Consider the following 13,315-nt stretch of genomic DNA (forward strand, 5'->3'; position numbering starts at 1 on the left):
ATTAACCTATGTACATTTATTAACAAACCTGTATACACACCTATTTTCTTATATATTTATTAACAAATATTTAGAGTTATGTAAAAATGTCGCTTTATAAATAATAAATTACAATACACACAACTTTATAAATATAAAATATATTGTTGCGAATTATAAAAAAATAATTATACACAGGTGATGTTTAAAAAAATACCTTCTTAACCTATACACACCTATTTTCTTATATATTTATTAAAAAATACATATATTAACCTATGTACATTTATTAACAAATATAGGTAAAACTATCAACATTTAATTAACATGACAAATAAAAGTTTAACTACATATTAATTTTTTGTTATAATGTGCAACATCTTATATATGTATATGTATTTTTTAATTTTTATTAATTCATGTATCCACATTTTATATATATATATATATATAATACATAAATTTATAATAAAATTTAAGAATTTAAATTAATATTTAAAAAATAAGAACTTACATAAAGTATTAATTATTTATTTGATTTTTAATATTAAATATATATAAATAATAAAAATAAAATATAGGGATATACAGATAATACCACCTGTACTTCCGTAGTGTTTAATAGTATACATTTGAATTAGATATTGATAATTATTAATCATTTTATCTTTAGTTTTTAATAGATGATTGTTTAAGAAATAAGAAATTGGTGTACATTTGTTAGAGTTGAAAGTTAAAGAGTGGTACTAGGCAGAAGAAAGCATACGCAGTCACTGCCATCTCCCATAGATCAAAATGGCAGCAAAGAAAGCATGGAGAATCGTCCCGAGACCCCTCCTAGAAACCATCCTCAACAACCACGCGCAGCATCACCGTGTCCCCCAACCCTTCCTCCTTCACGGCCCCAGAGGCGTCGGCAAAACCACCCTCATTCTCAAACGTCTCTCCCTCTCTCTCTCTCTCATTTCTCTCCCTCTAAGAACCATTTCACATTTTTCTCTTCTTCCACGCAGGTTTATTCCCCGACTGGAATAGAGGCCCTCATCTCACAGGTTACGTTGACTTCGCCGATCCAATGAAAGACGACCCGGGCCGATCACACGGCCCGTGGGCTTCCTGCTCCACCTGCCCTCCGCCGCGCCTCTCGGACTGCCGCAAAATCCTGGAGCATTGCCTGGAGTCCATGACGGAGAAGGGTGTCCGTGCAGGGACCATCAGCTCCCAACAAATATTCACTACCCTAAACAAATGGCACGGTCTCACCACCGCCCTCCGCCAGGTGCTGCAGAGCAAGTCGCGTGCTTCGGACAGGGCTTCGCCTGCCGCACTATGGGACCGGGCCGTATTGGCTATGTCCGGGCAATGCACAGCTGCGGAGATTGGTCGGATTTTGGGATATGGGGAGAAGGAGAAGAATGGTCTGTCCTTTGAGGAGGCTTCTTACATGAAGGAATCCGTTGCAGCACTGAAGCTCGCGAAGAAGGTAATCGAGCTTCAGCAAGGGTGGAGGGCCAATGCCATTTCACATATGAATCACACCGGTGTGTTCTCCAGGACTTTGACACATTCTTGTACTGATTGGCCTTGCTTGTTGTTAGAGTTGTTGTCACAAGCTGCTGAAATTGATCATTTTCAGGTACTTGATGTTTTGCAAAATACTCAATTTAATCAAGGTTTGAAATTGCACTCTTGAATGCCATTCTCTTCACTTCTGGCAATTGTGGGCTGGATTAGCCTCAATTGCAGTTGCTGAGACCTCCAAAACCATGATGTTGCAATTGCAGTTGTGGTTTTGGAACATAATAATTAAATTGTTGAATATAATAAAGATGCATTTGGTACTAGTATACATCCAGAAATGATTTTTTTTTGGTATGTTGTATGCTTATTTATCTATGCTATGAAGTCATGTTGGATTGTTTTTATTTTTTTATTTTTTTTGTAGTGTTAGTGACATGAGATGTTCAATCTGATGATATATTCAAGTAACTGCAGCCAAAGCTGGTTATTAACAATATTGAAGTTCTAAAGCACGCCACGGTAAATGATAAGTTATCAGTCAGTGGACCCCTATATCATGATAGTCTGATTTGGAGAATGATTGCTTTGGGTGCAAACGAGCGCTGTCTGCCTGTTATCCTGGTGACTTCTGATAGGTGATTTTCTATGTTAAACTTTGTTTCCTTTCTTCTCACATTTTGTCGCAGTTTACCATACAAAGTTCTTATAAAGTCGCTGGATTTTGATTTTATTTTTAACTAATTTTGCTTATATTTTTTTACTTTGGAATCTTGTGGTTGTCAAATCACATAATTACTTTTTTCGAATTGAAGGCACTACAATCTTTTTAATAGATACATCAACTTTTGACTATGGGAAAACTATTTGTATTTGTTGAAAGGATTAGTGACAAAACATGGTAGTTGAATTGGGATACAAGTTCTATATCAAAGAGCTTATATTTTGAATTGTGTCGTGAATTGTAAGATTCATGAACATTTAAAATGTAACATATACTTAAATACAAGACATATAAACAGGAAAGTATACAATTAATAACAATTAATAACAATCACACAGTCAAAAAGAGTGGTTGTATCTGTATGTATTTATGCTGCACAATTTCAGCGATACAACCTCCAAAAATAACTGCTGTTGCTGCATAAAATTCCTATAACATGCAACTAAACAAATCTTGCATTATAGCCATTCAAAAAATAATTGTTGTTTCTACTGTGTGCTACACACACATGTATTCTTATTTATAATAAAGAAGAAATACAATAATAAGGAAAAAATCATATATCTAAAATATATGTAACAATATCAAATGAAAAAGGCCACCACTAGATGCCAACACTAGAATAACTAGAATCAGTTCTAGTATTTTTTGTATCAGTTCATTACTTTTGTAGAAACCATATTTTGTGACGATTTCAAGTAGTCAATTATGATTCTGTTACTTTAGTAAGTCTAACTTTGAACTGTATATTCAAGAACTAAATGTTTCATGTTGGGTCTAGGTTGATTTTCATGTTATGCACATTCACGTATTCTGAATTCTTTGTTCTTATGTAATATTTGCGCTAATTTAACATTTGGTGTTGCCCTTTCTACATTTATTTTACCTTGGTATTCTTTCTACTAATTTCAATGCATTGTTATTTGCCCCAGTTACTACTCATATGAAGCTTTCTTGGAGTTTGGATATAAGGAGATATTTATCTCACGTGAGGTACTTGAATAACTGCTTTTTCCTCCTTTGCTCTTTCTTTATACACACACCAATACACACAAATCATTATGAGAATTTGTATGACATTAAGTTAAGATACATGAATGAACATGCTCATTCCTCCTTTAAATCAAGCATGTAATATGAAATATAGGATTAGTCTACTACTGTATTTTATAGATGTCTACCTTCCTTTCTAAGGAAAGATGTGACTGGTAACACGGTAAGATATGCTACCTTTTTAGGTTCAGTTTCATAGGAAGAAAAGTTGACGGTAAACACAAAGTGAATCAATGTTTGTGGTGGTGAGGCATGAAAAAATGTTTACGTGTTGCAATTTTGAATTATGGTTGGAGCATCTGTGACTAGGGGTGTTGCAAGACATGGTTGTGATTGCGTTCATAGTGTGATTTAGGGTTTGTCATTGAGTTCTGCTTGAAATCTTGAAAGTATCAAATGTTATTTAGCTTCTAAAAAAACTTAATCCTACCATGACCCTAATAAAAAATCACAAGGATAGAAAAAGGCAAACGCGTGTCTTTTTGTTGGTGTTTCTCAAATCATCTTAATAAGAATAATGACTTTTGTTAGAGTAGTTTATATTATATTCTAAGCAAAAACTATTTTGTACCAGATCTATTTGTAACCTAGAATCCTAGGGGCAAACTCATATTTTTTTCTTTCTCATATATATGAATTTGAATAAGTAGAGAGATCAAAGTTAAGATATTGAAGTGAAGATCTCTCAAGCTATTTTCCTCATATAAAAGTTGGTATTAGAGTGGATTGATCATGCTTTGCCTGTATTGTTCGGTGCCCCAGCCCACGGTCTTCGATGGCTTTGTTGTTAGTCTCCATCAGATTCTGCCTTTTCCTGCACGGACCACCAAACTGTAAACATCTCTCCAAGCGGTGCTTGACCAATCAGTTGCGAAGGTTGGTTCTTTCTCACGCTTCGTCATGTGCTGCTTCTTGGTGCCATTAGTCAAGCGAATCTAGCCCCCACCGCCTTGTCATTGTAAAACCATTGCAATTCCTCTGTTAGTTTTGTTGGCTTCTTTTGTCTGTGTTCCAACCCTTATACTTCTCTTATTTTTTGTTTTTTTTTGTTTCTATTGGAGCTTTAGTGCTTATATATGTCACATCATCACATGTACATATATTTGTTGATTTTACCAAAGAGAGGATTTTAAGCTTCATAGGGTGTTAAGTGGCATAAGTTTTGAGGTCTTCAAATGTTTTTTAAATGTGAATAAATATTTATAGTTTTTGTGCTAAGTGCCACATGTGTAATTATAGGTGGCAAACCATAGTTCAGACAATGTTACTGTTTATATTCTACCTTTACTGGTGCACGAAAATTCATCAATGGCAAAGACTTATCCTGGAGTTGCAATGTCTTAGAAAGTGGATTTGGACGTAACCCAACTCTATAGAACTGATTTGCAAGGTGGGGTTTGCACCTACTTGTATACTATAATTTGAACATTTCTTTCTTTAGTCAATGTGGGATCTCCAATAGAATGAAATTGTGTAGTCAAAAGACAACAAGAGAGTAAGTTCAAGAGAATTTTTGTTGGATGAGTGTACATACTAAAGGACATGGAGACTTAGAGAAATTGGATTTTATGTGTAACTCATCCTTACAAAACCAGTTTTAGACTTCAAATCCATTGTCTAAATTGGTATCAGAGCCTATATCCCATTTTGGTAAATTGTTTGTTCTAGTAGCATTTGTGGTATGGGTGTTGGAATTTCCCATATTGCTTGTCTCAATTTTTGCGGTGTTGTTATATTCTATCTGGCAACTTTACTTAATGCTAATTGGTTTTGAGATGAAATCTAACAAGGAGTTACATAGTGAATGTATTAGAGAGAAAGTTATGCTAGCATCTATTGTAGAAAAGTTGGTAGAAGTCCTCTAGAAGCCTTAGTAAAGAGTGTAGATGGAAAGTATCTTATCAATAATAGGTAGGAGAATATTGGATAAACTATAGGATAAGTGATTAAGAATGATGTAGTGATTGATGATTTGTATATAAGACATATTGTTGGAGATCCCACTTCAACTAGATATATGACCAAATAATAGTATATAAGTAGGTTCAAATCTGATGTGAGTTGATTTAGCAAATGCACACATTGAGTTTTTGGTTTTTCTTGGATTAGAGTTTTGATTACAGAATGGTGAAGACTCAGTGAGGATTGTCACTAGACACGAATTTGACTTAGTGGTTAAGTAAGTGTGAAAGTTCTCTTCAAAGAGAAAAAAGAAAAGACACACACAAGGAATAATAGAAAACGGAATTATACATTAAAATTGAGAGAGAATTGGCGAAAATGGAAGAGAATTGAAAGAGATAAGAGAAAAGGGATCTTATGCGGTTGTAGCATCCATGGAGATAGAGTGATGGAAGGAATCCCGCCACTTGGGGCAGGAGAACTCCAATATGAGTGAGGAAGGGAATCGCCACTTGCAACATTCTCTACCAAGATAAGACTCAGAGGAAATATTCACTCAGAAAATCACTCGAACAAAGTTTCTTTACTCAAAATCTAGTGTGTTTACAAGAGAGCAAGACACTCTATTATAGCCTAAGGTGTCGTGTGGATTAGCAAAGGGATGGACATTTAATTTCAAACTAAGCCTAACAATGCCCCTAATTAGGCACCACTAATTGTGGATCTAGAAGAGCACATGCTTCTCACATTTAAGCATGTGCTTAATCTGAGAAGTGTGACTTGGGCGGCACATGGGGAGATCTTTCTAGAAGTTAGGTAAGCCCAATTTATGTTGTTTAAATCCTATTCTACCGAAATACAAAGCAGGGAAAAAGTTGGTGCTCAGGTCCAATAGTTTGTGCTCTGTTCCTGGTAATCCTTTGAGGCATAATGGGCTTTGAGTCACTGGCTATGGATTGAGTCTGACCTAGCTCTGGGTCCTGTGCCATGTTCTTGGTCATCCTTTGTTAGGCAAGAAAATAAGGACAATATATGGAGGGTGTATCATTGGAGGAAATTTAAAAATAAAGGAAAAAGGGGGTTAGTTAGTTAGTTACGGGAGGTTTTAAATAAAGACCAACCCGGTAAGGGAGGGGTTAGCTGATTGTATGTGTAAAGCGGTGACAGGATAATACCTCTGTGAAAGGAACTGATTTCCTTTGTAAGTGTTCTGAGTGTTTTGTGACAGTGTTGGAATAAAAACAGAGTTATTCATTCTTTTAACTTTGTTCTTTGTGAGAATCTTTATCTTTCTTTCTAGGAACCTAACATCCTTCTAGAAGGTTGGGCTAGCTTAGTGGATGTTCTATTAATTAGGGTTTCATCAAAATCCCACCTTACAAGTTGGTTTTGTAGGGTTAGTCCTAAATCCATTTTCTAAAATCCTCCAACATTAAGTCAATACAATGCGCTACTCAAAGTGTCCAAAATAGCCTTTTCCTCTTTGCCATCAACATTTGACCAACAACTTTGTAGTTTGCTGCATCATTGGTCACAACTTGAACGATGTTGTCTTCTCCCACTTCTTTAACATTGTTATCCATCATCTTAAAAACTATCTCAGCTATTTTAGATATAGTAGATGTATCCATGGACTTTAGAAACACAGTTCCTTTTGGGTTGTTCACCAAGAAGTTTATTATTGTCCTTCTTTTAATCAGTCCCACCATCAGTCATAATGGTACATCTTGTTTTCTTTTATTCATCCCTATGTGCTGTAAAACAAGTGATGTATATGTAACTTCCTCCTTCAATTAGTTGACTTTAATCTCATGATAGGATGGATGTTTAAATTCAAGGCCATGTCTTGAAGCCAAATCAAACGTAGTAGAGAATCCTTCACTCTTGGACACATTGAAAAGTATAGTGTTGTTATACAAGAACTTGGCCATTTCTTGACATGCTTCCTCCCTCATACCTTTCTTAAAGATGTTGATGGTAGCTTGTGTACTAAATACTCTCTTAATTATATTTCTAGGACTATGACTTTTGCCCAATGCTTCATTGCTTTTTTTTTTCTCACGAGCTTCTGCCATTTCCTCCTCCATATTAAGGCTTCATTTCTTGTTTAAATTTTGTTGCAAACCAAGAAAAATTTCCCACATTTTCTTCTTGACTTGATCAGTAGCATCCTTGCAAACTCCAACATCATTTTGAGTACCAACTCTGTGATGTTTTCAACCTATAAACTCCCCCCGTTATTACCTTTTGATAGTATCCCTAACAACTGAGATACAATGCTTCCAAGCTATATCATTCCTATTTCCTGGAGCATTTGGAGTCACGAATGTATAGGAGTTTGAAGTTGGATTTGATGTCATTTTAATGATTGGGAGTGCAGTGGAAAAAATAGAAGGAGAAAAATGGATTGGACTGCACTTTGGATGTAGTGCAGCTTGGTTTACTATAAAGGACAAATAGAGTGGTGTGGTCTTGTGAAAAAAAGTAGAGGGAGAAAGTGTAATTGGACTGCACCTTGGTTTATTATAAACTGAAGAGCAGAGTGGTGCGGTGCAGTGAAAAAAAAAAACGAAGGGAGAAAGATGGATTGGAATGAGAGTGAGTGGAGTTTGGAAGTGAAATTAAATAGCTGAAGAAAGAGCATAAATTTCTTTGTTTTGGAGAGGGTAAAGGGATAGTCGGGACCAGCAGTCGTTCGTGGCAGCATGGTGCCTGGTTTCTTGATTATTTGAGGAAGTGGCAATTTGTCATCTCTGGAAGAGAGGAGTCACAGTTTTTGCCGTTATGCCATTGGGCTTTGGAAGTAAAATAATTGAGCTTTTGGGTTACAAATTGGGTCATGCATCCCAACCCGATAAAAACACTGGAAGCTTACCTAAGAGCTGCCACGAAGACGTGTCACATGCATGGTGCTTTGAGGAGTGTCAAGGTGCCGTTGCTAGTAACATTGCCGTCGTGAGAGGTGTTGCTACGAGTAACATCGACGCTATGAGATGCGCCACTGCGAGGTATGTTGAGTCTACGAAAGGCATCATTGCTGTGAAGAACGTCGCTGCGAAGTGATGAGCTCAAGACAGACACTGCCACGAGAGGGACTGCATTACGTGACTCGCCACTCACACGAGTTGAGATGACACGAGATCGGAGAGGGAGCAGAAGATCGTAGACTCATTATCTTATGATTTGAATTGTGTTTTTGATTATCATGATTATATGGCTTCTTCCTACAATTTAGTTATGAAGGTGATTTTGAGATATGCTACCCTTTTAGTTTTGTGTATAAGTTCCTTTTCATTTGTTATTTTGTATTGTTTAGTAAATATTATTCATGAACAACTTTTGCCTGGCAGACCTTTGGATGGACGCCACAAGAAGCCCAAATGCACATGGTCACTGACTACTTTAGTCTTTCAGAAGTATGAATATTTCATAACAATTAAATAATTTTTATATTATTGTTTAAATTCTTATTTTAGTTCCAAGTAATCATTGCAAGCTTTAATTAATATTTCTTAAATTCAGTGGAAAGTGATTGCTGAGGTACTTGGACCAAATCCTCGACATCTATTTGAACTTTATGCACTTAAACAAAGCAATTATCCTCCGAAGTAAGTTTTTCTTTTTTAGTTATTTTATATACAGTTATAAAAATACTATTATAAGCAATATTACTCTTTTGACCATTATCTGCAGGTGTTTTATATTATCATAGGTTCTGTACCATTGTTACACATCAATCGAACTGTATCTCTTACTAGTTCATGCTTTTGCTTAACTGTAGACGAACAGAAGACAAGGCTAGTAGTACCTTCGAGGACATTGTAGATGCATATATAGCGTATTTGCAAGTAAGTTCAAAATTGGGCATGAAATTATCATCTTCAAAATTGGTTTTATTGGGAATATGCCTAATTGGATATTTACCCCTTGTATCCATTCACAGAATAAAGCTCTTTTGATTATAACAACTACAAATATATATATATATATATATATATATATATATATATATATTTGTGTGTGTGTGTGTATGTGAAAAATGGAACCACTGCCTTTTATTTTTAATTTTCCAAACAAATGTGATATGATACATTTTTGGGATTATTCAAGAAAACCTCATAAAATGCAGGGTATATTTTGTAAATTGCATTAATTTTGCCAGAATTACAGTAATGCAATAGCATAGGAATTTTCTCCTATGAAGAGATAAATTTCAGTTTCCATCAGTTTTGACAAAAGTTGACAAGATGGGTGGATATATAAAATATTCTTTCCTTTCTGTCACTTTTTTCATGTATAAAAGCAGAATAAAAAGTGAATTTTAATTTTATAATCAAAAGGGTTTCAGTACCTAAGAGAAGATATAAAATGAATTGCCAGAAAGCAATGGGTTTTACAACAAATAAATAACCTACCCTTTCTTTTTTATAAAACTCATGTTAGGCATCACTATGAATTTTGACATCTCAGCTAGGTTGACAACTCAAAATCTACCAATCAGCTGCCACCATCACATAAAACATAACATAAAAGACAAAAGAAAGGAGTACAAAACATGGGGGGGCCAAACCAAAACACATAAGAAAACGGAACACAACCTAAATACAGAATAAAGGAAATTGGTATCTGTTATGGAAAAAATCCAAACTAAGACAAGGAGGCATAACAAAGTACATCACTAGTGAAAGGCATGAGTGCATAAAAAATCAGCAATTAAGCGATCAAGCTTACTGAGATAGGTTTTTATATCATGGTCTTCCAGCTTTAGTGAAATATGGTTGGAGACAACATTATAAAGGCTATGATTGTCATTGAAGTAAACTCTCTCAGGTTTGTTCCAAACATCATAATAGGTGGTTAAAGCTTGGTATTGGGGTTGCAATTTGACATCATTGGAGAACCAGAGAATGCTACGAAAAGAGACGTCAATTTGGTTCCCTCAAGCTTGATGTATGCTGGGAATGTCTTTGGTCTGTTTGGTCAAGTGGTTGTGACAAACTTGACCTTGGAACCACAACTGGACAACAACAGCCCAAGAGCTGTAGTTACTTGTCCCAATTAGTTTTTCACATGGAATTAGCAGAACAGTAGTAAAAGTCATTCTAGAAGCGATATTTAAGTTCGAGCTGCCAAAAGCCATGGAAAATGAACCTGAAAGGGGCGCTTGGGTGTGATGAATGAAAGAGAGGGAGTGTTGTCAAGTGGGTTATGTTGTAAAAATGGAAAAACTGCAATTTGTTACGGGCTTGTAAAACATATGTTAGGAAGAAATTGCATGTGTGAGCGTGTGAAGCGATGAAACAGAGCGACAAACAAAGTGTGGTACTCGTCCAGAGAAGGTGGTTATGGTCACAACGACCACCAAAGGAAAAGAACACTCGGGGATGGAGGAAAAGGGCACTCAGTGGTTGGGGGTATTCACGCGAGAGAAAAAAAAGGAAAAGAAAAACAAAATAGGGGCCTTTTGTGGATTGAGAAACCTAAACTACTGATACCATATAAAGAAAATGTTAGCTGAATGTTGTGTGTGAAATGCAGACCACACAATATGTATTTATAGCACTTTACATAATCAAATACAATAAGTTCTTACCTAATAATCAAGAATCAATGATCCTAATTTCCTAGAATCTGTAATAGCTAATGACTAATAAATCTATAATAACTAATAAGTAATTACATTCTAACAGATAAAATAGAGAATGATCAACATCACTTCGTATCATTCCAACTGTTGGATGACAGTTCGAAAATGCCCAAGTCATGGACATTGAGGCCATATAGGGACCTATGTTGGTGAAATAGCATATTAGATGACTTCCCCTAACAAGAAATCCAAGAGGTTGTCATATAGAGCAAACAAGGGAGTTAAAATGCTTAGAGAGCATGATAATTGTCGATGAGCAAAAATGGTCATTGCATAGCAAGGCAATGCTAGTTGGGGTGGTTGTTGATTGTAAAAAATGTTAGCGGTGAACTGTAATGCTGACTACAAACAATAACTCCGACGATAAAGAATTACTGCTACGGTGGACAATACTTTGATATGAAGAGACACACTTGTGAATGGTGATGGCGATGATGAACAATGTTCAACAATGTTAGCGGTGGTGAACAGGGAATTAGAACGAAATATTTCGATGATATTTCCTAATCAAATCATATCATATCTCCTTATGTAATGTAATCAATTCATATCTCTAAAACTTTTTGTGAGCAAGAATGTTGTCTCTAGTTATGCTCGTTATAACCATGGGATTATTATTGTGCATTCTTGCTCTTTTTCCTCTTCATTCATGCACTTATCATTATTCATGCTCAAGTCCAAGTTCAACTATCTGATATGATCACCAAGCTGAACTTTTCTGCACTAAGAGACAAACTCAATGCTTGGTTTGTCTCAACTTCACGGTACTCTGAGCTTGAAGGGGAATAATAGAGTATACTTGTACATGTCAATGGCTGAGTCAGCCCTTATGCAGAGTTAGTTAGCCAACTGTCATTTTGTTATGACAGCTGGAGTTTGTTTGGTTAGCTAGTTGTCATTGTGTAATGATGACCATATTTAGTTGGCTTAGGTCTAGCCTGTTGCAAGGCTATTCCTCTGTATAAATCACTGAGCTCAATGGCTCCTCCTCTGTGTGTAATCAATCCATTTTTACAGTTTAATAAAATTTCATGTTATCTTTTCACACTTTAAATTATTTACAAATAATAAAAAATCAAATTAGGAAAAATATGATGAATTAAAATAAAAAGATGGAATATTTGTAGTTTTTCCTGTTATTCTGGTGGAGGTTGAATTTGTGGACTGCAATTTTTAAAAAAATCTAAGGTGTGATGTGATATGTTGTTTTCTTTTTGTTTTTAATTAACTTCAATTACTTTTGTTCGTCTTCTCTCTTCTGTATTTGTGATTAATGACATATTATTATTCAACTTCATTCAGATTACTGTTGTGAATCCTGCTATGGATAGAGCGTTGGAGTTCTTGCAAAAATTTGCAATTGATGTACACAATGGAAAGATTTCAGAAGACAGATTACGTTTTGGTGCAGCTTGGAGGCATCCCCCACAAATTGATGACCCTAAGTTGCACAAGCAATGGGCAAAGCTTCAATTAATGGATTTTGTTCAGTCTTTGGCTAATACAGAATTTGCAGTAAGCTTTCTTTTCTTTTATCAATTTTATTTTGGTTCCAATGCAACTATAGTTTTTATGAAAATGAAGACACTGGAGCAAAGTTATATAAAACATATAAAAAATGCATACAAAAACACAATGCATGGAATGCAAAATTATGGGATAATGTCCCTATTTTTTCAGTTTTTGTTTGTTAAAGGTGATTTTTAGGCTTTACTATGCTACTTGTTACATGTAACAAATGTTAAAAGTGAGTTCTTACATACCTAAAAGTTATTATAATTATTGTCATGTTTTATAAGAAGGATATGATGAGAAGAGGTTTATTTTTCGAACATCTTTTTGTCAAATTACTTTTTGTACCTGTTTTGTTGATTAGTAGCTTATGTTTAGTTCCCTGTTGAATGTTTTTGTCGTAGAGTAGATAACAACGAATGAAATGGGAAATTATTTCTATATTTATTGACAATTGAAGAAACTAAACTAAGCTGAAAGAGAGAAAGGTTCATGTAAACTGAAAATGAATATGTATTTACTGTTTTTTTGAACTTCCCGTACAGGTATTTATATAGACCCTGTAGCTAGCACAGCAAACTCTTCTGTGTAGACTATAACTCATTGTAACTAACTTACAAGATGGCTTGTATGGACGTGTCATCAAATAGTGGTTATGGAAGCACCATAACAGTATGTCATGGCAGTTTTGACGGTCATTGCCATCTGCTATATTGAAGGATATGATGTCTTTTGCCATTTCTATTGTGGTGCTTGCCATGCACATGGGGTAATGGTGTTTGGCAGTGCTCATGATGGATTATTAGAGTTTTTTATATTTTTTTAAAGCATGATTTTAGGCTTGACCCATTTTTTTACAGCTCAAAGCCTGAACAAGTGAGAGAAGGAGTCTTCTATGAACTAGAACCTTCTTCTCCATGGTGCAAGAACCCTAAGATGTAAAAGCATTTCAAAATGAGTCTTCTTTGTTGTGGAGCCTT

General features: G+C 35.3%; 1 protein-coding gene across 2 annotated transcripts in view; it reads left to right on the plus strand.

The window, feature by feature from the left end:
* The first annotated feature begins 683 nt into the window (after positions 1-683).
* LOC137830997 (uncharacterized) overlaps positions 684-13,315 on the plus strand; it is a 31,167-nt gene continuing 18,535 nt past the window's right edge. For both annotated transcript variants that reach the window (XM_068638462.1, XM_068638463.1), the window contains exons 1-8: positions 684-919; positions 993-1,615; positions 1,975-2,135; positions 3,154-3,214; positions 8,527-8,592; positions 8,699-8,784; positions 8,958-9,024; positions 12,126-12,338. In XM_068638462.1, coding sequence (XP_068494563.1) covers positions 775-919; positions 993-1,615; positions 1,975-2,135; positions 3,154-3,214; positions 8,527-8,592; positions 8,699-8,784; positions 8,958-9,024; positions 12,126-12,338 — 1,422 coding nt within the window. In that variant the 5' untranslated portion in view covers positions 684-774. The remainder of the gene's footprint in view (positions 920-992; positions 1,616-1,974; positions 2,136-3,153; positions 3,215-8,526; positions 8,593-8,698; positions 8,785-8,957; positions 9,025-12,125; positions 12,339-13,315) is intronic.

The sequence above is a fragment of the Phaseolus vulgaris genome, chromosome 6 (assembly GCF_000499845.2).
Source record: "Phaseolus vulgaris cultivar G19833 chromosome 6, P. vulgaris v2.0, whole genome shotgun sequence".
NCBI classification, from domain to species: Eukaryota; Viridiplantae; Streptophyta; class Magnoliopsida; order Fabales; family Fabaceae; genus Phaseolus; species Phaseolus vulgaris.